General features: G+C 34.2%; 3 protein-coding genes across 3 annotated transcripts; all 3 read left to right on the top strand.

Annotated features, from left to right (window-relative positions):
• Positions 1-3,487: 3,487 nt before the first annotated feature.
• Positions 3,488-4,857, top strand: LOC124537875. Its single transcript, XM_047114826.1, has 3 exons — positions 3,488-3,963; positions 4,235-4,339; positions 4,495-4,857. The coding sequence occupies exons 1-3, from the start codon at positions 3,688-3,690 to the stop codon at positions 4,819-4,821; spliced, it is 708 nt and encodes a 235-aa protein (XP_046970782.1). The 5' UTR covers positions 3,488-3,687; the 3' UTR covers positions 4,822-4,857.
• Positions 4,858-5,459: 602 nt separating this feature from the next.
• Positions 5,460-15,529, top strand: LOC124537983 (GDP-D-glucose phosphorylase 1). Its single transcript, XM_047114984.1, has 7 exons — positions 5,460-5,505; positions 11,098-11,421; positions 11,948-12,086; positions 12,515-12,662; positions 13,331-13,433; positions 14,177-14,474; positions 15,383-15,529. Exons 2-7 carry the CDS (start codon positions 11,251-11,253, stop codon positions 15,490-15,492), a joined length of 969 nt encoding a protein of 322 aa, XP_046970940.1. The 5' UTR covers positions 5,460-5,505; positions 11,098-11,250; the 3' UTR covers positions 15,493-15,529.
• Positions 15,530-17,715: 2,186 nt separating this feature from the next.
• On the top strand, positions 17,716-19,439 carry LOC124538027 (gastric triacylglycerol lipase-like). The gene has a single exon (XM_047115027.1). The coding sequence runs from the start codon at positions 17,823-17,825 to the stop codon at positions 19,353-19,355; it is 1,533 nt and encodes a 510-aa protein (XP_046970983.1). The 5' UTR covers positions 17,716-17,822; the 3' UTR covers positions 19,356-19,439.
• Positions 19,440-25,743: the final 6,304 nt, after the last annotated feature.

Below are 25,743 nucleotides of genomic sequence, written 5' to 3'. Positions count from 1 at the left end.
CGTCAAGTGCATCGTAAATTGAAGTATGGCCTATACTACATATGATATAGTTATTTGCAAGGTGCCCAAAATAAAACTACTGATTTCATTTGGCTGTTTGTAGACAGACGGCAATCTTCTAAACGGTTGAAAGTTTAACTTTACACTTGGTGGTAGGACTTTGTTCAAGCCCCTCTGGGTAGGTACAACCCACTCATCAGATATTCTACCGCCAAACAACAGTACTTGGTATTGTTGTGTTCCGGTTTAAAAGTTGATTGTAGCAACTATAATGCGCAAGGGACATAGCATCTTAGCTCCAAGGTTGGTTGGTAGTATGTTGTAAAGAATACCTTATATTTGTTACAGCATAAATATCTATTGAGCGGTAGTGACTACTTACCATAATTTAACCCATTGGGCCGTCCAACCATTACATAAAAGATATCGGCCAAAATCATTAAAAACTATAAAGTTTCATACAATTTATTCTGGAGTTAGATAACATTCGCTTTGATACATGTTATCAGATATTTTATTATTCCATTTTTAAAACAAAAACGCGGGTAAAATTTGTACATTTGTAGTATTTTTTTATTTATTATTATAACGGAAATAATATTAAAGTATCTATTGATATTAACCTTTTAATTTATAAGTTCAAAACTCTCAGTAAAACAGGCTTTGACTCAAGTATTCGGGTCATGCTTTTTATAAATTCAAATAAGATATCATTTGGAATAAAAATGTGGTAACACCGTTATGTGTCCATTTTAACTTATACACTCATAATATCACAAATCACTGATAAATAAGTACCTAATTTGAATAATAATATATATTTGAATAAAAAAAAATCAAAACTGAAATAAATTTTGTAGCTCTTTTAAATGAGACATTATGAACAAGATTATGTTCTGCCCGATTTCAGTTATAACGGCCGATCTCAAAAGAGATCCAACTAAAAAGGTCTTATTACAGTGCACAAGAGTGTGCGCTAACACAATTATATTCTTCATTCCCACACTCTCGCAATCCGATGGGACGGTATAGTATATCTCGTGTGACCGGAATGTGTTTATTTTACATGTTTTCCAAGGCACGGTGTGTAATATGGGTGTAAAATCCATTCATTCTCCGTCGTACTTAGTCTTAGTATTGTTAAGTCCCAGTTTTGAGGGTGAGTGAGCCCGTGTAGGTGCAGGTACGAGGATATAACGACTTAGTTCCGTAGAATGCTGACGCAGTGACATAATGCTGTCTACGTAACAAAAAAGTTTTGAGTGTGATTGAGCCAGTGTAGGTGCAGGTACGAGGATATAATGACTTAGTTCCGTAGGTTACTGACACAGTGACAAAAAAAAGGGATGGTTAATATTTCTCACGCCGCTAATGCTGTCTACCTAACAAATTCAATTAAAAAAAAAAAATACATTTTAATTCGATAGCGATATCAACACCAATTTGTCTATTATTAAGGTAGGTCAAGATTATCGCTAACGTCTTGGGGCGTCACTTTAGCATGCACGAGTGATCCAACGACGCCGTAAAGATACGGATTGGGTGCCGTTGGTTATTTAGTATGTATTTCGGCGCACCAGGTACCAGCGACACCTACATACCTTCCTATTATGTGCGAAAGATTCTCATCACATGGTTGTAAAAAGTAGCTATGTTTCTTGCAGATTATGCTCGGTTGACCTTTCATTCTGAACTGGTTACAGCCGGTATTAACTTGAATGTGAATCAATGTATTCCCGTAACATGACAATACATAAGTAGATAATGTAATATGTTGATTATTGACTTTTAAACCCTTTGGTATTCGAAGATTTATATATTATAATAACAAAATACACTCAGTGTCAGTCACACCTAATTTACAAAAAGAAAAAACTATAGGCACCGTGCGTAGCGATGACTCTGCCATCTCGTGACTCATATTCAAAACTTTTATCCTCAATGTCAGAAATTCTACTGTCAAACGACGAAAAAAATTTCTGAATTTTCGTGTCAATTTTTGTTAATTTGACCTATCGAAATGTATTGTAGTTCTGGATGCTGTAAAACATCGAAAAACAACTTTAAGGGTGTAAAATGTTACTGTCACTCCTTTATCATAACCCAGTAATTGTTGTACGGTTTGCCCCATTCTTGTGCGTAATTAGTTTTCGATTCTGCACCTTCTGCAGAATTCACGTAATAGACTAAAGCACAGACGTGCTTACATTGTCCTGATAGACCTTCCTTGCATTGACAAATTGCAACTTTGATGTTCCAATTATTTGTTATAATCTAATTATTTGTTATTGCTATATGTATTGCAATTAAGCTGAAAAAGGAGGGATAAAATAAAAACAATGGTTTTCAAAAGATATTGTATTAACAATTAATTTTAAAAAGTACTTACTGTTATCTTAACATCATATACATTTGAAATTTTTGTCTGAGCAACAATTTTTCCAGTTAATATTGTTTCTTGTTCTTGGCCAACTGTTTCTGTGACATCGAAAACATGTCCTGATTCGAATAGCTTTTTGCTTTTGATACATTTTGACCCTGCTGCCGATCGTTGTTTATTGGTAAAAAAACCATATTTTATAATTTTAATTATAAAATATCATATAATATAATCATTGTAAAATTATATTTACAGACTTGACAGCTGCCAGTCTGCACTGATGTGCCTGGGAAGTTTCTGTTTTTACTCGCACGGTGTCTCTAGTGTGGGGATTATAACGCCCTCTATTGTTTCTGCACGGTGCCTATTCGCTTCTCGAATATAACTTAAAATAATCATGTTATCAATAAGCTATTTTTTTATATGTGTATTTAATGCAATAATTTACATTTCCGACATTTGTAATGAGTAAAATAAGTAAAAAAGTAAAAAAATTGTTAGTAAACATCTTAGTGATATTACAGCATAAGTTTTTAGTCTTTGTACCATATACAACATTATTTTTTTACCGTCCTAACATTTCCTCTCTTACTAACAATTACGTAAAACAAAACGAATACAATACAATACTTTTTAAACAATATTCCGCAGTAAAGAAATACTTAGAAGAAATTTGAAAAAAAAACGAACAAGGTCATATTATGAACTTAGTGTTATTATTTAATACTCATAACATATGAAGCACTCTTTCGACCTTTTTATTTGATAATATGTACCCGTGAACTAAAATAGTTGAGTCATCATTTCAAGTCAATATTAACACATACCATTGAAAATTATGGTGCGTTTTAGCGTGATTTTGCTAATATTCAAATTTTGCCCCTAGCGTCAAATAGCATAATGGTGTGCTGCCATCCCAAAAAATATAAAAATAAACTGCCCATTATTTAAAATAATTTGAAAAGCAAATACGTAAACCATTAAAATAATTATGGTTATTTTTGTGATTTAAAGATTTAGAATTATTTATTAAAAAGACTAATATAAAATGGATCGATTTCATTATTAGCATCGATAGTTTCTGTGAAGTGTAAACGAAGTACGAACGTCAAATTGACAAAGTTTGACAAAACACAAAATATTTATAAATTTTACACCAATATTCAAGTTAATGTTTTTCGGATAATTTTAATGAATTATAGGCAAAATGAGTTCGAAAGTTGAATAAAACAAATATCTGAAACGATTCAAATTAACTATTTATTAATTAATGCACTCTGTAAGATCATTTAAGAAACCAAACAAAAATGATAACAGAATTCGCAAAAGAAAAAGTATTCTGGACTAGAAAAATGAATCTTAAATTGGTAAAGTTTATACAAAGCCGACCGAATATATGGAATCCAAAACACCCAAAATATACTTCAGTTGAATACAGAGATCGAACATATGCAGAGTTTGCAGCAAAATACGGCAACGAGTTTACAGGCCAAGCTGTGAAAGATAGATGGACAAATATAAGGTCTACTTTTGCTAATTATTTAAGAAAAATAAAGGCTAGTCGAGCTAAAAGTGATGGGGAGGTTAGTGCCATAGTGTATTTATAATACTACTTACTACACTTGATATTGGTATTGAAAATCAATCAAATAATTTATTTCAAATATTATTTTCTGAATAAAAAGATATTAGCCTTTAAATGTATAATCCCTTTTTTTCCCCGATTATAAATATTAAACCTGTGGTAATGTACTAATAAAAAAAATCCCATTACAAAAAGATATAAATAAAAAACAAAAAAGTTTTTAATATAAAATGAAATACTGTTAATGATAACATTAAATGTATTTATAGGAATACAGAGTTAACTGGCACTTATGGGAAGCTTGTCAATTCCTTAGAAAAGTTAATAGAGCCGTCAAGCTTCGTGCAGGGGACAATGAAATTGAAGAAAAAAAAGTGAGTTATATATTATAAGAATTTTATTTAATAATATATTCATTCCGTCAGAAAACAAAAATTTCTAAAAGTACTTAATTGTATTATGTTAATCTAAGATCTACTTATGGGATCTCCTTAATAATTAAATATAATGTTATATTATGTTTGTCTAGGATATCTTTACATCAGAAGAAAAAGATTCTCAAAATGAACTCGATTACAACAGTGATCAATACTCCGATAATAATTCAACACATTCAAATATTACTTGCCAAGGCATAGCGGAGAGTTTAGTATCAGTATTTAAAGCTGTACAAAGTGACACCTTTACTTTAGATAACTCAAAGTATGCTAAAGTGGGTAAAGCTGTCACTAAAAAGTTAAATGAAATGAGTTCCTTTGAAGCAGCGAAGATGACACAACAAATAATTGATATATTATGCCTTTATGATAAAAATAATGTATTGAATCCAAACTGTTTAAAGACTGAATGTATATAAAATAAATTATATTTAAATCTTACATTTTATTTCAAATCATTCATTTCAAAATGTATCCAATTCAATTGATATGAGAAAACACTTCAAAATACAATTCTAAAGGAAATCCTAGTATAATATTTATACACATGTATGTATTATGATGCAATAAAATAAGTTTAAAACAACTTATATTCAATTTAATCAAAAGAAGTTTAATTAATGTGATGTACCTAACTTGACAAAATAAAAATCATTGTAGTTTGAGAAAAAATAAGTATGTAAGACTGTTGGTTTCCTAGTGGGTTTCCGGGGTACTATAACATTAGGGATACCGCCTACCGGGCACCAAGCGAGTTCCACAAAAGTAACATCCAACTTCACGCGGAGAAAATACGATACGCGTTTTTCCAGCGAGCAAAAGGGGAATATAATACAACAAATTAAAAATCTTATCTCATCTACATGATATCTTAGATTATCTTTGAAATTTAGCTGAGTTTTTCTTTCTGAAGGGAAATTTCGATACGTTCTTTCATTTAGTATGATAGTATAAAAATTTTGAGTATAATTTATACTCAACGTACAGGTACATTAAAAATAATAAACTATGAAATATGGCGACACTTAGTCTTCCACTGCGTAATGCGTTGTTGGCAACACTGTCTGTGGTCACTGGTCACCGCTGTCACCAGACAAATAAAAATATGAAAGGCCAGGAGGGCTTTCACCAGAAGAAGGGCCGTCACCAGAACTCATTTTATTTAGAGCGGGTAGATGGGCGTGGTAAAATAAACGATCCAGTCCAAAATGTTAATTACAATTTAATAATCACTGTAGTCACAGGAATAGTTCGAATACACAGCACTTTCACACAAAAATCAACTAAAATAGTTTAAACAAAACGGCAATATGGCGGCAATCACAGCGATTCGTCATAAGTGTGGTAAACGGGCGCCGTCTCGTTCAAGATGGCTGCTCGCCTTCCATCAACAATGACGCTTCGCTAGGTTGACAGCTTGTCAACCTGATATAGGACGGAAACGCCGTCACGGCCAGACTGACATTCGACCGTCCACGGGCGTTTAATCTGAAACAAATTAAGTTAACTGCGTAATCTGCTCGTTCATCCTGACTTAATGCTATTTATCAACTACTCAGTACCACAGATAGACCAATCGTTTAAAAATATGCACCTAAATTTTAATGTTCTATCTAAAATTTGTCTCTGACACCACACTTCACATATTTAAACATCCTGACAGGTCTATCCCATTCAAGATATGACCTGGACGACATCTTTCGTCATTACGAATAGCCAGACAAGCCAATCCTTGGCAGGATATGACCCGGACGACACCTTTCGTCTTTATGAATAGACAGACAAGCCAATCCTTGGCAGAATTTGGCCCGGACGACACGTTTCGTCTCACTTATAACTAGCAATCATCCAGGACGAGTCAGCCCTCGTAACGGACCCGACTCGGACGACAATTTTCGTCAGATGATGCTAGGTTCATCACATGACAAGCTGACCCTCTGCATGGGTGAGGCTCGGACGACAAATTTCGTCTACTCTCTGGGACTAAGAAGTGCATCATCTAATCAAACAAATTTCAAAACATTCAAAATATTCACGACGTACATTACACATTCAACACCTGGCAGTAAGTATTGTAAGTAGACAAATACCTACCTATGATGGTGAATTGTCTTGTTTCAATGTATTTCAACTTCGTGAATAACGTCCCACGTTTCGGGGTCTGAATGAGCACTCATTGTGTCAGAGTTGGCTGACATAGTACGTGAGTCCGCGGAAGCGGTATCTGAGCATACGGTCAAGGTGTCTAGACGGTCTAATGACTCGTTCTCATTATTAAAGCCTATATTGCCTTCATTATTAGACGCCGTCTCGGCCTCATCCTCATTCAAAAGACTAGTCGCGATTTCTAGTAATCCGATATGTCCCTGGGGCACTGCGCGCAAATTCTCGTGAGAGTATTTAAGAACTCGATTGGAACTACCTGCTATGCTTTTAAGTTCGTAACGATCATTATTTAAAACTTCTGTAATTACGAAAGGACCTCTGAATTTCCTATCCAATTTAGTTTTATTGCGTTCGTTGTTTTTAATGAACACGTAATCACCTTTAGAAAATGGTTTAATTTTTGCGCGGCCGTGGTTAAATCTAACAGTTTCAGATTCAGCAGCTTTCTTAATATTTATCGAAGCATCCTCCCTAATCGAATCGAAATCCAAGCGAACCGCATTATTGTTATCGATACAGTTTATTTTGGCCATACCTAAAGAATCGGAATTAATCCCGAACATAAGCTCTGATGGTGAATATTTAGTAACAGCGGACTTGGTACTATTTAGGGCTAGTTGGATATTTCCTAGTTCATCACGCCACGTTTTGTTAGGGTCGTTTTCTACTATAGTTAAGATGCTCTTGAGAGTACGCATTACTCGCTCAACTTGACCATTTGCTCTACTGGAACCCGTCGCTATAAAGTGAAGTTCTATTTTATGCTCATTGCAGAATGACTTAAAGTCAGAACTGATGTAGCAACGACCTTGGTCTGCAATAATTCTTTTTGGTGCTCCAAAAAGATTAACTGCTTTTTGTAGTGCATTGATCGCACTCTTCGCATCAAGAGACAAGGTATGTTCTAGTAAAACGAACTTTGTGAAAGCGTCTATGATTACTGAACAATACTCCTTCCGATCACTCTTTCCGCTCAGCTTTCCCGTGAAGTCAATATGAATCGTATGCCAAGGTACAGGTACCTTTGGAATCGGGTGAAGCTGAACGGCTTGAGGTCCGGATGGGCCCTTGGATGCCTTACAAATGATGCACGAGTCTATGTATTTTCGGACACATTTAGACATGTCCGGGAACCAATATTTCTCATAAAGCTTGTCAAGCGTTTTGTCTTTACCTAGATGTTGTAATTCAGTATGAACATGATTTATAAGGGTCCAGATAAGAGATCGTGGAACTACTGGCAGCCAGGACACTACTTTATTCCGAACAATTTTCCGGTAAAGGATGCCTTCCCTAACATCGTAAGTTTGGGCTACAGTCTCAGGAAAACCATTGTTATGGTATTTCGAAATAAGGTCTTGGATTTCGGCATCTCGTTTCTGTTCAACAGATAGCCAGCCGTGGTGGAGTTCGATAAAATGAACAGATTGAATTTGAGATTTTTCGGATTCTGTGGTATTGTCAGAATCTGGATTCGGTAAAGGGTTTCGAGACAGAAAGTCAGCGTGTTCCATCCTACTGCCTTCACGATACACGATATCGAAATCGTAGGCTTGCAAATATGCCCACCATCGATATACGCGAGGAGTTAAGTCCATCTTAGACTTTGACGCTTTTAATGAATTGCAGTCGGTAACAACCACAAAATTCCTGCCATACAGGTAATGTCGGAAGTGCTCTATTGCTCTTACTACTGCTAAAGTTTCTAGCTCGTAAGAGTGATAGCGCGACTCCGCATCCGACGTCCGACGGCTAAAATATTCTACTACGTGGGGAAGGTTGTTTTTCTTTTGCAAGAGGATCGCTCCATACCCATCGGAGCTAGCGTCAGTATGCAGCTCTACAGGAAGGTCTGGGTCAAATATGGTAAGTACGGGTTCGGATGTAAGAATGTCTATTAACTGTTTACGTATCCTTTCATGTTCTAGAGTCCAGGTAATACGTCCTTTGAGTTTCGTAAGTGGGTAGAGGGGACCAACTATATGAGTAAAATTGGGGATGAATTTTCGGAAATAAGATGCCAATCCGAGGAATTGTCGAACATTTGTAGCTGACTTGGGCTCTGGGGCATCTATCAACGCTTGGATTTTTCGTGAGTTGGGCCTAACTTCACCAGACTAAATAGAATATCCTAAGTAGTCTATCTTTTGTTTCATAAACTTACACTTCTTTAGGTTAATTGAAAATCCAGCTTCTGATAGTGCAGCCAATAGTTCATCAAGGCGCTGCAAACCTTCAGAAATGTCCACTGAATAGGCCAACACGTCATCCATGTATATCAAAGGTTTTTCTTTAAGATGGCTGAATGCCTTTGTGATACATCTCTGAAACACTGAAGGCGCGTTCCGCAACCCAAATGGCATGGCGAGGTATTCGTACTGGCCCTCATTTGTGACAAAGGCTGTTTTCTGAATTGAGTTGGGATGGACAGGGATCTGGTGAAAACCAGCAGCCATGTCCAAAGAAGAAAAGAAGTTGGCTCCACCAAGCTGGTCGATTTGTTCGTCAATGCGGGGCAAAGGGTAACGTTCCGGTACAGTATTAGAGTTTAACTCCCTATAATCTACACAAAGCCTATACGAATTGTCCTTCTTTTTAACGAGGACAATCGGGCTTGCAAAAGGAGAGGAACTCTCTTGGATAACTCCAGCATCTAACAATTTTTGGACTTGTTCCTTAATTATTTGTTTCTCTATAGGTGCGCGTTTGTTAGGACGTCTATACACTACTTTTTGAGGGTCTACCAAAATTATCTCAAATACACCTGTCTTAACTCGTTTAGTCGGTGTACCTTCGATAAAACTATCAGAATATTTTCTTAAAATTGAAATCAACATATCCTTATCACACCCTTGTAAATCTGTATCAATTTGATATAAATCTAAAGGATCCGATTTATTACAAAAATTTGATTGTTCTGTGGCATATATAACAAGATTATCATTGTCAATTTTAACACATAACCCTAAATCAAAAATATCTCTGCCAATTATAATAGGATCTGATATGTTGCAATCCGGTACTACGTGAAAGAGCAAACTAATAAGGCGATCACCGATTTCAACCTCACTTAGAATTTGTGTAGTACATAGCAGATCATTGCCACCGATACCACTAAGATAAACAATGTCTTTACGCGCAGTACCCAAAAGTTTATCGCAATAGCTTTCTTTTAAAAGCGAACAAGATGATCCACTATCAAATAAAAAAGGGACAGACTCACCGGAAGATGTTTTCAAAATCCCCCTGGACGGACGGTGCTCACAATGTTGGACCTCCTTGACCGCAGCCTTGCTTCCATTCTTCTTGTCAGGACAGTTAGTTGTCACGTGTCCTCTTTTTCCACAAGTGTAGCAAGACACGGAAGTTGTTTTCTCCAATGTTTGTGACGAGCTCGGTACCTCTTGAGATGCAGATCCGAAGTTGTCACGACGTTTTCGACAGTCTGCGAAGCGATGTCCTCTTATTCCACAGAAGCTGCATCTGCCTGAGAATCTATCAACTGACCGGAAACGCTTGGTCTCAGGCTCACTGGTATCTCCACCACCATCCGATTGACGTTTTAAGGACACACCTCCGAGTACTCGAAATAGTTGAGTGCGAGTCGTAATATTGTGAGCATTTAATTCGCGACGTATAAGTCCATCCTTTTTACACAGTACTGATATCACAAATCCAGTAACTACTTCTTCAGGCATCGTGCACTTCGGAATCCGTTCAATCAAGCTCCACAGACGTAGTGCAGATTCGGAAGCTGTTTCTTTGGCAGCGATTTGAAATCGTAATATGTCGTCGAAGTAATCCTGCGGCAACTTTGGTTTTGAAAATTTCGCCAGTAGACATTGCTTGACCACAGTCCAGGTCATTTCGTTTATATTCACTTTAGTAATGCAGGCTGCAGCTCGTCCTTTCAAGGCGCTGGTAAGGGCCATGAGCAAGTCTATTCCGTTTAAATTTTTCTTAAGAACGATAGCTTCGGTTATATTGCACCAAGCCTCAACGTCAGATTCTTCGTCGTCTGGGTTAAAAGGTAGCAATTGCGTAGAATGAGTAGTGTTAGCAGTTGGTGTTTGCTGACTTGCGAGAACCCGAGATAACAACGCCTCCATAGTGCTTAGTAACTTTTCGGCATCCGATTTTGTCCGTTGACTCTCAACTTGGGCACCATCGAATCCCACTTCTGATGAAAGGCCAGGAGGGCTTTCACCAGAAGAAGGGCCGTCACCAGAACTCATTTTATTTAGAGCGGGTAGATGGGCGTGGTAAAATAAACGATCCAGTCCAAAATGTTAATTACAATTTAATAATCACTGTAGTCACAGGAATAGTTCGAATACACAGCACTTTCACACAAAAATCAACTAAAATAGTTTAAACAAAACGGCAATATGGCGGCAATCACAGCGATTCGTCATAAGTGTGGTAAACGGGCGCCGTCTCGTTCAAGATGGCTGCTCGCCTTCCATCAACAATGACGCTTCGCTAGGTTGACAGCTTGTCAACCTGATATAGGACGGAAACGCCGTCAAATAAACCAAATAAATTTGTAAATAATTAATTTATTTACAATACATATACGTCAATTGTCAATATAGATAATAACAAGTGTTTACGTAATTAGAATGGAAAATATTTACTATTAATCTTCATCAAATACTATCGTCATAAGTATTATCAACAAAATGATTCAAATTTATGACTCTGAATCAAAACAAATAATCGAAGAGAAGATTTCCAAATTCTTACCACTCCTTAAATCAAAATGGAATGATATTCATTCAAAAGCGAATGTATTTAGATACAAAATATTGAACCTACAAGAGAGGTTGTTGAATGAAAAGTATTTATTACAGGTGGGTATTATACTGTGAATAATACATAACACATCAAATAGAAAAAAAAATTATAATTATAGGATTTGCATTCTATAATTTTACAAAATAATCGTGACGAAATACAAATATATAAATTTTATTTTTAATCAATTTAAAAAATGAGGTTATCACATTATAACATTTATGTATGTATGAGTATGTAACATTGTTAGAATTTAATTATATTCGAGTATAATGATCCATTTAGGCTTCCAAGCACTTGTGCTTAATTTCGTTACTATATGTTTTTATTACAGTGGCCATGAATTTCTCATTTGTAAAAAATCATATTGAGATGATCATTTTTCAATCTTTCAATCAAAGTTTAGGCAAACTTAGATTAAAAATTATCATCTCATGAAACTTACACTGTTACTTCAACTTAGGGAATAGTGTAAGTTTCATTAAAATTGATGTAGTAGTTTCATAGATTTGTTTATTTTTTATTCACAAGCTGTTTCTAGTTTTGAACTTGGTTTAAGTTTTTGTAAATTATCTATTGTAGTTGAACCCAAATCGACAAAGCAACAGAAGGCATCCAGAACAAATAAATGATATATGTCAACCATTTGATGAAAAGAGGTTTAATTTTACAAAAGTTTCTAAAGAAGAAATTATATTCACATTTAAAGAAAATGATGAAGGTAATTGTAATGTTCTATTAATTGTATTGTTAGTAATTAAATTAATATAATGATAGAGGTTGAAATAAAGAAAATAAGGAACAAAGGGAATGTGATATTCTGATGAATCACAAATGGAAATTACTAATAAACACTATCCCTACATGTAATAAAATTGGAGTGTCTGTTTGTAATATTAATATAACTGCTGCTGCTTTTTGTCTGCCCATCTGTTTGTATTTTGATGGGAATTTCACTGGCAGATAGATGATGTAATAAGGAGTAACTTAGGCTATTTATATTTTTTGAATTATTTATAAAATAATAATAATATCCCCTGTAATGTCCAAATACTATTCTGAACTGCATAAAGTCAAAGGCACAGCTAATCTGATTATAAAATTTCATGGACAATGGTATTATATCGAGTTTATTTTAATTTATTCTAGGAGACAACCATGCTGTACTTGTTAATATCAGTCCAATATCTAAATATCATTCTCTACTATGCACGTCTATAAACAAATGTCTGCCACAAGTAATCACTAAGGAAAGTTTGAAATTGGCCATAGATTTAATGCTATTAACTCAGGATCGGTGAGTAGGCAAGTAAGCTTCATTTAATGAACATTTTTATTTTAAATATAGAAAAGATTTTTTTCTAAGTTTTTTTCTTTAGAGAAAGAAAACGAAGACCTTTGATGAAATTGCATGAGACTTTCTACCTACTAAAATTTATTATAATTACCCTTATCATATTATCTACCTTTAGTTAAATTTTGTTGAATTAATGAAATTAAAATGGAGTGAGGGTTTATTTATTTATTGGGCAATAAAATAAATAAAAATCATACTCTTTGATTGTTTATATGTTTACATAGACTGTCAAAGATGAGAATGCATCGAACAATAATAGTAGCCAACACTTGGCACTAAGTACACGCACACTAATAAAGTTGTAAGTTTGGCGACAGTCACGTGTAGCTGCCACGCACACAGACATAATAAATTCGATTTGGTTCATTTATAGTGCAACACTTGCATTGTAGATAAATAAATTATTTAGTTTGTGATGCTTAATAATGGTCGATGGTAGTGATAGATGCTTTTGACCAAAATTTCTTTTGTGTGTTCCTATGATAACCGTAGCTTGTTATTGAGTGGATCTATAAGACCGCTGGACTGTTACTTGTAATATATTAGACTTTGCAAGGAAATGGAAGGAAATTTTCTATAGTATTCATACATGTATATTTTTATTGCAGAACTCTAAGAATCGGATTCAATAGCTTGTGTGCTTTCGCGTCAGTGAATCATTTACACTACCATTTGTTTATTGAGGAACAGAGTCTTTATGTGGAAAATGCGGTAAATATACAGACTGATGTACAGGAAACTTTGCTATTTTGTCCAATCTTTTAACTACCGATGGCCCAGCTTGATCAGAGGGGTATACTTGTGGCACTAAGTGGAAAAAAGTATCATATTAAACAAACATGCTTCTGTTATAACCTGATATGAACAATGATTATGCAATGTAAACTTGGAGTTTTCTTGGTATATTTGAAACTATTTAATTTAATTTAAAGGTTATTGGAAATTCGGATTCAATTATTTCAAGTTACCCTTTTACAATAGGCTATTTGACTGGTTTTTAAAATCCATTTTATATTATTTAGTAGAGGCTAAGGAACCCAGTAAAAGTTGTGTTTTTTTATTTCTAGTAGGTACATATTTGCCGAAGAATATCATTTTAAAAATTCCATATTTAAATAGCGCGCAAAAACGCTATTTGGACAATATGGCGCTGCAATGGGGGCGGTGACGTCACTTTGCTGTATTTTAATCTGTGGTACATATCGTAGAAAAGCAAAGTTTACAAGAAAATGACTTCATCATAAGCCCGGCTGGCATTTTTATTTATGGATTTTTGAATAAATTAAGTATTATTTTCAACTTTCTTTAGTAAATAACCATTTTTAAACTCATACATACACTGATTACAATAATTCACAATTTATTTTTCGCATTGTCAAATAGCCTATTATAAGATGGTCCATACTATAAAACAATAGATAAACATCTCAATATTGTCTATGCATTATTTTCAGTATTGTAAAAAAATAAAAGGACCGCTTTTCAAGTTTGACGATAGTTACCCAGTACCAGCATTTTGCTTCGAAGTTATTCAGGGTTCGGAAAAAGTAGATGAAATTTTCATACTGTTGGATTACTTGCTAAAAAAATCAATTGCGCATAATGTCATGATGACAAGGGGGGGTGCCATTGAGGCAAGTGGTGAAGTGGTCAGAGTGCTTGTGTGGCCACGAAAGAGTAGCATGGGAGCTAAACAGCTGGTAGCGTTCAATGTCGCTGTTTGCGAATTGAGTGGATGGTTTCCTATCTATGGTAAGTATTATTTAATTAGGAAAAACACTAAACTTGGGGTCATGTGCCACCGGTGCCCAGGCACAGGGCGTAGACTCTCGGGGGCGCAAAAATAAACAGACTGGGCAGGACTATTGTTTTTTCGTTTTGCTCTTGTTAAGATTCCGCTGAGCCCCTAGTACTCGATTCCAATACAAACGTGCTTACATGCTAGTATCATTGAAAACATACATCGGTCTCATTTTTGATGTTTATCGTTAATGTTAAGTTTTAGTGAGTGAGACAGTAAAATGGGCAAAGGGTCTGCTTAAATAGGGCGCAGTTATAGAAGCTCGCCCAGGGCTCAGAAAAAGCTATTTACAGCACTTGTCATGAAGTCATAATATTAGTTAAGAAGTTCTCTATAACCTAAGAGTTAACATTCCTTTATGAAAGGCTGAAACTCTTCCAGGTCGGATTGCTGTCCCTTCGAATTTAGATATTACTTGAATAGACAGTGCATGTGTTATAACTAATGGGACATCTCAGTTCAATTAATTAGTACATAAAGTCTTTAAGTAACTCTTCTGCCTGATCTTATAACGCCCTTGTCAGATTTTCGTCCGTTTAGGCTATCAAAATACTGGAATTATCTATGTTGGAAACAAACTTGTGTTTTGATAACTGCCGTGGTGAAACTCCATTAATCACCATCATCGTCATAATTCCCCTAAGGGAGTCAATTCTGTTCTGTCGACTGCACGTTTTCAGTTAGTTAGTAGCGCAGATGTCAATTTTGTCTGTTTGTGCACGAAAGACCAAGAAATCAATGGATCGATTTGATATAATTAACAAACTGTTAACTACATCCAGTGTCTTCACGATTAAAATACTAGTATTTATTTATTATCCAATGTTAAGTGACGTTCTGATTTGAAGTCTGTTTTTAGATTCTGAGGAATATGAAAATCTTCAAGAAGAAAATTTAATAAACGAATTGAGAAAATGGAAGATAGATAATTTTGATGAATTGTGTGAAGAAATGAAACTGTTGTATTGATTTAAAATCTATCTCTTTCTATTTATTTAGAATAAGTATTAAATAATGTATGGAAGTATTACACAAAATAAATAAATGGATTTTAAGAATAATTTCGTTTTATTGTGATGATGTTTTTGAAAATACTTTTTTATTGTATTACTATATATTTACTTGGTGGTAGGGCTTTGTGCAAGCCCGTCAGGGTAGATACCACCCACCGATCAGATATTCTACCGCTAAACAACAGTAGGCAGTATTGTTGTGTTCCGGTTTGAAGGGTTAGCGAGCCAGTGTAACTACAGGCACAAGGGACATAGCATCTTAGTTCCCAAGGTTGGTGGCGCATTGACGATGTAATATTAATAATTAATTAATATTTCTTACAGCGTAATCTACCCCAGTGGTATAAAAGAAATCTGACCTATGGCTACATTTTTCACCCCTTGAGGGAGTAGTTTTGGGAAAAAAATTAAATAGAATTCAAAGTGGACGAAGCTCTGGGTTACCTTATAAAAGTGTTTATATATTTTATGTGTTACAGAATAATTATAATTTTGATTGAACAATATTTTTATCCTCGATTCATACAGACATACATTAACAGCTTGTCAATTACCCACTGCTGATTTAATATGATATATTTATACATATCTATATCTCCCTTTAAGGAGAAGGTTTCTCGATAACTATATATCATAGTAAATATTCTCATTAATGTTATGTAAATTAATAATAAAGAACGGGTAAAGTTTATTTATTCACGTGCTCTATACAGATTTAAATTTAATTGTTTGCAATAATTGCATGTAATTTAAGTAACTACTGAGTTTTGTCGGTTAGTAAATATGTATAGCAAAGAGGCTTGAATTACGTACATAATGTGAATGTATTCCAGTGCGTATCGAAAAATATATTTATTCGTAGAAATATATATAAAGATTACAAGTATAGTGGTAATGTAAGTACCTATATAGATTTTTTTTATACGAACAAAAGGCTGTACGGAATTTGATGGAATATGCAGTGGTGTAGCTAGGTGAGAAAGGGCCAAAAAGTAATCGGGCCCTCACCACCCCTTTAACTAATAAATACCCTTTAAAATGACAGATTAGAGAAGGAAGGGCTCCGGCGCATAGAAAAAGAATCGGGCCCTCACCTCCTCTTTAATAATACCCTCTAATAATTACCCTTTTAAATGATAGACACCAAATAAGAAATCTTGTGCGCATAGTCGTGTTTTTCTAGCTTCAGAAGCTTAAGGTTTAGTTTAGAAGGCCCCCTGAGCTCCGGGGCCCTGGTGCATTGCTCCACCTGTCCTACAATAGCTACACTACTGGAAATATGTTATGAAGCAGGCTTGTACCCCAATGAAGGCTAGTTTTTTATACGTATTTACATCTGGTGAACGCTAAAACGCGAACCCAGCTGCGCGAGACAACGTGTTCTTTATGTATCAAATATAAAGTATGCATAGTGTACCACTCGGAACGATAAGCATTTTTTTATTATTATTTGCACCTTGCAATTTTATTATACATATGTATAGATACAAATGATATAATATAATCTGTTGTGGTATATCACGACAATATCGATTTCATAAGAATTCACTCGTTCGACTGTCAAAGTTTTTAGGATATAATAAGTAGTTTTATTTATTGTCTTGCCTGTAAACGTAGCCGTAATTAGAAAATTCCATTTTTGACATTCGTTATTGATGATACCTTAGGAAAAATGCAGAGCCATTATTTATACTTGGCCCTTGGATTTTTGATTAAAAAAAAAATAAACCTGCTAACGTAAATAAAAAAACACCAAAATGAATTTTACTACAGTGACATCATTGTAACTATATGGAAACCATTTTTTTTTATATTGTACTCACTCAATACATGCCTATACTAATCATCTTTGGTAAGACGTATTTATAATAATGTTATAAAAGAGAAAAAATATTCAGATAACTAAATAATATCATTGTACTCATCAACATATTTGCGTAAAAAATATATATCGTTTTTTTATCTGGCTTTATGTAATGTCAATTGATATAATTGTAGAATAATGACATAACAGAGAAAAAATAAACTAAATAAAATAGTGACAAATAACGTCGGTAATTATAAAAACGCTGACCACACTGAGTCACAGATATCAAATAAATAAACATTATAGTCAACTCGATTAGAGATTTTAAACGCTTTATCTGTTGCTATAAATTCAGTGTTTACTAGAGTATCATTCATTAGTCATTTCCCCTTGACCCGACGGACCGGGATACATTGCTGACCCGTTAAAAACTTCAGTCGCAAGTACAGCTCTCGTCGAGAGCGGTTCACTCATCAGACATGAAGCTGTTACTAATTGTGTTTACATTAATTATTTACGTACAATGCAGCGAGAGTCGGCACACTGGCTGGTTCCCGCAGAATCTTGTCGACGTATTCACAAATAGAACATCTCAGTTAACGAACTACGTTCGATCAAAGGGACGCAGTCTTAAACAGTTTTACGTTGAAAATGTTCGAAATAAAATAACGTCATATCTTGGTATTAATAATCAAACATCCGTTGAAGATCACATTGATAACCAAGCGAGGATTAAGAGGAAATTTAAAGATTACGTCGAAGATGCCCAAGCCAATGACGAGAAGATTTTCGATGCAATTGCTCCTGAAAAATTGGAATATACGTGTAATGATAATGACCCGAGCATTCATATGACGACTCCACAGCTGATCGCACTACACGGTTACACATCAGAGTCACATACAATCGTCACAGAAGATGGATACATCCTCACAGTTCACAGAATACCTCATTCCCGAAACGCTAAACGTGAGGAGAATCCCCGTAAAACGGTTCTGCTTCATCACGGCCTCCTTGGAAGTTCAGCGGACTGGATCATCGCAGGACCAGAGAAGGGTCTAGCGTATATATTATCTGAAGCCGGTTACGATGTGTGGTTAGCGAATGTTCGAGGGAATACGTACTCCAGGGCGCATGTGTCCCTTAACGTCGATACCTTCGCTTTTTGGAATTTCACATTTCACGAAGTCAGCCAACACGATTTGCCAGCCGTTATCGACTACATCATGGATACAAAGGGGTGGGATACGAAAATAAACTATGTCGGACATTCGATGGGGACGACTGTTCTATTCGCTTTGCTTTCCACGAAGACACATTACAATAAGGTACTACGAGCGGGGTTCGCGTTAGCCCCTGTTGCTTACATGACTGACATTAAGAGTCCTATTCGCCTGCTCGCGAAATACAGCAACAATTTGGAATATCTGCTGAAACTTCTCGGTGCTAACGAATTTTTACCCCAAAACGCCGTTCTTCGATGGTTATCGAAACACGCTTGTGAAATAAATCACTACGAGGAAGCGATTTGTGAGAATTCGATGTTCGTGTTGTGCGGACACGACGAACGTCAGTTTAATAGGAGTTTGTTGCCGATAATACTGGGACACGTCCCAGCCGGTGCTTCGACGAAGACCTTAGTTCACTACGCGCAAGAAATTCAAAACGTGGGCCGATTTCAGCAATTCGACTATGGCACTGAGGGAAATTTAATAAAGTATGGAACGCTTGCGCCTCCCGAATATCCTGTACATAAAATAACACTACCGATCGCTTTATTTAGCTCTGAAAACGATTGGCTAGCGAGTGACGTTGATGTTACGAATTTATACGTACAACTCATAAATCCAATAGAACATTACATAGTGCCTTTGAAAGAGTTTAATCATATAGATTTTCTTTATGCGATCGATGCACCCAAATTAGTGTTTTCTAAATTACTTCAATTACTAGAGGAGGGAGTCACTAAGCCGTTTCGTGATATAAACACCAATTCACACGATATTCATTAGACATATATATGTATGTATAACATTGTTCCGTTTTGTTAATTTAGTAATATTGTTATTTTAGTCAAATAAAAACAATGCAGAAATAATCTTGTATTTTATTGTTGAATGACTGTTAATTATAAGTGATTGTTTGAGATTTGATAGAAAAAGATATGTGTTTAAAGACCAACTTTTATTTATACTGCCTTACGAATCAACAAGACACTGCATATTTTCAATTCAACAGTGTAATCAGTTTTTTTTTTTAATTTTCGTTTATTGTTAAAAGTAAAAGTTAAAGTCAAACAGCCTGTAAATTTCCCACTGCTGGGATAAGGCCTCCTTTTATTAAGGAGAGGGTTTGGAACATATTCCACGACGCTGTTCCAATGGTGGAATGCACATGTGGCAGAATTTTGATGAAATTTGACACATGCAGGTTTCTTCACGATGTTTTCCTTGCCGAGCACGAGATGAATTATAAACACAAATAAGGCACATATGTATAATGGTGCTTGCCTGGGTTTGAACCCGCAATCATCGGTTAAGATGCGCGCGTTCTAACCACTGGGCCATCCTCAGCTCATCAATTTTATCAACCGACTTCAAAAGGGAGGACGTTATCAATTCGTCTGTATTTTTTTTGTTATGTTTGTCACGTCATAACTTTTCACTGGGTGGACCGATTTGGATTATTTTTTTTTTGTTTGAAAGCTAGTGCCTCCAGTGTGGTCCCATTTTAATTTAGTCCAGTTCTGATGTTACCATATGAAAACTATAAAAGTCTTAAATTTGCATTATGTAGGTGCGCGATAAATAGATGAATAGCTCAAAATTGCGCCAACCAATTTTGATGATTCTTTTTTTATTTTAAAGGATATACTTCAAGGGTAGTTTGGTGAATGTTTGGTAAGGTTGGCTGAGTTAGGATGAGCTTAGGATCCATGACAAAGTAAGAGTACGGACGGGAACGGAACAATTCTGAGGAGCACGTTAGTGATACTCGGCTGAATCTTCTATTTATACGTTCTATTGATATTTGAGTCACCTTTCGTAACGTGGTTATGTTCATGTAATTGTCATAGTCAAATATTAATATCAACTAAATAATCAACTAGCGACCCGCCCGACTTCGCACGATTGTAATACTCAAACTAAATTTACTAGAGAATTTGTTTATTTACGAAATCACGTTGCAAACTTTCTTATAGTATTCTCGTAGATCTCTTGATAGATATTCTGTAGGGTTTCCTTGGCTGACACCAGCTCCAAATATAACAATAACTATAAGTACCTTATGTAATTGTAAATCGACTTTTAAGTAGTCGAATATTTTTCATTTCATTTCACTTAGGAGGACTCTAAAAATATGTTAAATACGCAATTATTTTTATTACTATTTAGTGTTTATATGTTTTAAATTAGTGTTTTGTTTGAAGTCAGTTTTTCTTTTTGGTAAATTTTTTATTTATTGAATATTTATTTTTTAATATTCTACTGTATTTAAAACTAAGAACGATGTAACAAAAACCCCATTGGATTCATCCGTACATCGGTTTTCGTTGTCAACATTTATGAAATTAAATATACAATAACAACGAGATAAAAAAATTAAAAGAAATAAAAATCAGTTGCATAACTAATTAATAATAAGATTATTGTAACACAATTAGTTGTTTGTGTTATTTATTCCATAAAACAGCAATAAATGTATTAACGCCGTGACTATCTATCAAACAGCCTAGAACAATTCGTTTCATAAATTATATACAAGTTTATTTATGTTTTTATGATATGGTAGCTTAATATATTTTATATTCATATAGTAGTGGGTAGAACCAATTCAATTTGCGATGGTAGCGGCTTCAAACCCAGGCAAGCACCACTAAATATTCATGTGCTTAATTGGTGTTTATAATTGTCGAGCTCAGCAGTGAAGTAAAACATCGTGAGGAAACATGTGTCTAATTTCTAGTAATTCTGCTATATGTGTATTCAACCAACCCGCATTGGAACATCGTGGTTGAATATGTTCCAAGCCTCCACCTCAAAGGGAAAACCTTAGCCCAGCAATGGGAAATTTAAACGCTGTTGTTGTTATAGTTACATGGTTATCGATTTAAAATCATTTGCAAGATTTAAAACACCTTGAAATTAAACATTACTTGTAGAAAAAGCATAGTTTACTATCATCTATTAAAATTAGCACTAAATAATATGTTGTTATTACTTATGAATTCTTCTCTTGTTTAACTAATTACACTTTAAATTGATCAACAGATACAGAGTTCGCCGTCAATAACTACCACGCTGTTTCAAAGCGGGTTGGTGAAATGCACATGTTTCATCATGATGTTTTCCTTTACCGCCGAGTATGAGATGAATTATAAAGACAAATTAACATGAATATTCAATGCTGCTTTACTGGGTTTGAACCCGCAATCATCGGTCAAGATGCACGCGTTCTAACCACTGGGACATCTCGGCAATTTGTCAGTCCGCTTACTTATTATTATTGATAAAAAAACTATTATACACATTACCAATAACAATGAAATACATTCATCAATATGAACGATCAACATTGACATTTGTAAAACAAAGTTCATAATGTCTTTAAACAAATTATGATTCATTGATATTATATAAATACAAAATGCAAAACAAAACGCAATGAATCACAACACAATTGAACTTTGTGATAGTAAATCGTTAAAAACATTACGCGTTTTAATGTGAATGAGTTAACTTAATGTTATCACTTATCAACTAAGAATACTTGAGATAAGATGAAAACGTATGGGCCATAAAATGATAGCTTAAAAGCGTTGTTTAGCGTTGCTTAGTTATTAAATTTTGGGGGCAATCCTACTAATAAATTGCTAATTTATCGCATTTCGTGATAGGGATATTCTACCGCCAAACAACATTACTCAGTATTGTTGTGTTCCGGTTTGAAGGGTGTGAGAGCCAGTGCAACTATTGGCACAAGGGACATAACATCTTAGTTCCCAAGGTTTGTGGTGCATTGGTAATACAAGGAATGGTTAGTATCTCTTACAGTGCCATTGTCTATGGGGGCGGTGGTGTTTACTATCAGGCTCATTTGCACGTCCGTCAACTTATTCCACACAAAATAAGCAATCGAATCGACTCGTAATATTTACACAACGACATACATGAATCTAAATGGTTGAAGTTGCATCGTAATTGAATCAGGAATACATTAATTAGTAGAATTTTGCCCCTGATTTCTTATCTCTCTCTGTGTCCTTACTAAAAGTGAAGCCTGATTATTTCAAGTTTTAGCTTTTATCATTTTACTTATACATAGAGTGTTCATGGTAATTTTATACTATACTAGCTGTGCCCGCTGCTGCGTGCTGTGTACCTTGTAGGCCTTTGAATTTAACAATAAAATATATTATTGTAGCCTAAGTTACTCCCTACTGTAATAGCTATCTGCCACTGAAAGTCCCGTCAAAATCGATCCAGCCAGTCCAGTGATTAGCCGGAACAAACAGACAGACAGACCGACAGAAATTGTAAAAAATGTTATTTTGGTATACGTACCGTGTATAACATATCCATTGAGTAAAAAAGGGCTATTTTAATATTACAAACAGACATTCCAATTATATTATATGTATATACTTGAATCAAATTGCCCATAAAAGTTAGAGTAACCTTAAGGTAGTTCTTTTGTTTTTTTTTTCTTGAGTTAGGTTTTAAACTTATTCCACCACGCTGAGCATACCGCTATAGTAAATAAAATCGGGATTCAATTTTATCATATATAATTAAGTGTTTTTAAGTTTTCACTAATCGTTCCTGGTCTATCGAGCACAAAAGAAGAGGCCAGGGCTTCTGAGTCGGTTACATTTTTTATTTTAGTGGCACGTATTTTAACCAGTGCCATTTCAAACATTTATTTCTTGTTTTTTTTTTTTCCTTGATATTTATTCAGTCTCGAACATATTCTGGCATATGTCATTGAACTTTGTCCAAATTAAGCACCTTCTGAATCCAGCGTCTATTTGGACTTTACCCTGTTAGAGTATTTAATTAAACAACGTAGGTAAATCATTAAAATGTATTTAAAAAAACATACGAACATAACAAATTATTTAAGTTTAATTTTAGAGTATATTCCAATAACTATTATTTCGACACTAACAATTTATACTCTACTAATTAATTAATAATTGTAAGAGTAATTTAAGTAAATGTTTTCATAAATTGCCTTCAGTGAGCGTTTTATAAAATGTGTAACTTCGTTAATTTTGTGTATTTCTTTAATTTTATACAGATAAAATAACATATTTTAAGAAATTTAGCATAATGAAACGATTTCCACTAAAATTCTAGTTAGCTTAGTATAAATTGTTGGTGTCACTTTATTATTATTACTAACAACTCGTAATCGTTGATCGTTGCTGTAAGTAATTACGTTTCTAAGAATTGTTGATATAATTATAAGTCGCCTATGTGAAGTTACTAAGAATATTTACAAATCCTTTAAAACCGATGAAGGTTAAAGTTTATACAAACAATTACTTCAAAATTTGCCTTTGCATAGAACGTGAATTATTTGTCTTATTTAAAAGAGATAAATTTCTCACCGTCCCCATGGTAGGGGCGGTTGAAACAGCGATTGAGGGAGTTGAAACGTTTAGAAATAATACAATAAACACTAATGAAACATGTTTCATATAACACTAATAGGTACTAATTATATTACATTATGTGTATTTAATTATTAAAATCTTGATGACTCATCTTTAAGATTTTAATACTCCTAAAACATTTATCAGTTTTTGACGTGTTGTAAATCTCTGGTACATCAGAATAAATGGTTGATTTTCTAATTTTTCACCCTTTATTACCTTTCCTTGAGGGTGCTTTTTCAGTTAATTGAGGAAAGGCAATAACGATGTTTTTTTTTTATTTTCAGTTGGTTTTTCATTAGACATAGAAACATCTAACTAAATTTATTTGTTAAATAAAAACTATTAATAAATTAAATAGAGAAAAGGAAACGCCTCGGGTCACCGTAAAAGCTTATGTGTTAGCATAGCCTTTGTCTGACAATAAAACAGTATTGTGTCGGAAATCATATAATTATATTATGAATATAAGAACGTATTAAATTCCACAGGACCATAGCTAAGAAACCATAAGAAATCATAATGATGTTATCGCTATACTTTAAAAACTGTGATGCGTGCCCTACAATTAAATATTTATAGATTAATTACTATTTAAATAATTAGGTATTGAAAAATAAATCGTATTATTTGTTATTTCAGTCTTTATTTATTTTTTTTGATTAACTTTAAATATTTGTACGTTTATATCTTTTTCTTATTGTTTTAATCACTTGATATACTAAACTAGTTTCTAAAATTTATAAAATAATGTTAAAAAACAAAACTAAAGATGAATACTAGTTTGTATGTATATATTTTCTGAATATCTGAATTTTCTGAATTTGACGCAGTCTCTTTTATAATAGTTGTTATAATATCCGATGGACTGTCATTGTCACGCTGCCTGTGACATTTTTCAAAATGACAAATGTCAAATAAAAAATTTCATTTAGTAAATAATATAAACGAAATATATTTCCGATGCAACGATTTGATAAATAATAATAAAAATACGGAAAATGGCTTATAGGCGTTGGAGATATGCGGCATTCCTTGGCGGATTTGTCGGTTTGCTAGGACTGACTTTATACCCTATTGCTATCAGTCCAATGATAGACCCATCGGAATACAGTAAGATAAAATAATAATTTCATAACTTTAATTCAGATTACCATTCATCTTTTTCGTAACATTATATTACATAAATACGAATGAATGAATTAATGAATTACCCTTTTTTATTTCCAATTGCACCTACCTTTAAAATAACCTTTTGGTATTATTCATATATCTAAACAGTGTCCCAATACAAAGTTAAAATAAATGTGCCAATTTTATTTTATTGATGTGCGTGAAAGCTACATTTGACACTCGTCAGATGTGCTATTATACATATACTTGTGTGTGTACTTCAAAAAAAAAAAAAAATGTGGCCAAGTGATGAACTACTTTTTTATTTTTTAAGTATATCCAGTTATTAATGAAAATTCCGTTTCAAATGTTTGTCTTTGATCAAAATTGCATATTTTATTTTCAGAAAAGATTCAAAAGGAAACTAGAAAGAATATAAGACAAGAGGATATCCAACCAGGAAGTAATAATTCTTTTTGTTTTTATTGCACTAAGCATACATCCTAAAATCCCAAATTACTATGTTTTTAAATTGCTAAAGTTACCACTCATGACATATTCTGCTGCTAGCCAGTAATAAATATGAACACAGATGTGTTTTTTCAAAGATTGAGTGAGCTAGTGTAGCT

This window comes from Vanessa cardui, chromosome 19 (genome assembly GCF_905220365.1).
Source record: "Vanessa cardui chromosome 19, ilVanCard2.1, whole genome shotgun sequence".
Classification (NCBI taxonomy): Eukaryota; Metazoa; Arthropoda; class Insecta; order Lepidoptera; family Nymphalidae; genus Vanessa; species Vanessa cardui.
This window is presented reverse-complemented; position numbering and strand designations above follow the sequence as displayed.

Bases quoted from the DNA above. Each gene is read 5' to 3' on its own strand.
- LOC124538027 (XM_047115027.1), top strand. From the start codon at position 17,823: ATGAAGCTGTTACTAATTGTGTTTACATTAATTATTTACGTACAATGC.
- LOC124537875 (XM_047114826.1), top strand. From the start codon at position 3,688: ATGATAACAGAATTCGCAAAAGAAAAAGTATTCTGGACTAGAAAAATG. The intron at 3,964-4,234 runs GTTAGTGCCATA...ATGTATTTATAG, and splicing joins GAGCTAAAAGTGATGGGGAG to GAATACAGAGTTAACTGGCA. The intron at 4,340-4,494 runs GTGAGTTATATA...ATGTTTGTCTAG, and splicing joins ATGAAATTGAAGAAAAAAAA to GATATCTTTACATCAGAAGA.
- LOC124537983 (XM_047114984.1), top strand. From the start codon at position 11,251: ATGATTCAAATTTATGACTCTGAATCAAAACAAATAATCGAAGAGAAG. The intron at 11,422-11,947 runs GTGGGTATTATA...TATCTATTGTAG, and splicing joins ATGAAAAGTATTTATTACAG to TTGAACCCAAATCGACAAAG. The intron at 13,434-14,176 runs GTAAATATACAG...CATTATTTTCAG, and splicing joins GTCTTTATGTGGAAAATGCG to TATTGTAAAAAAATAAAAGG.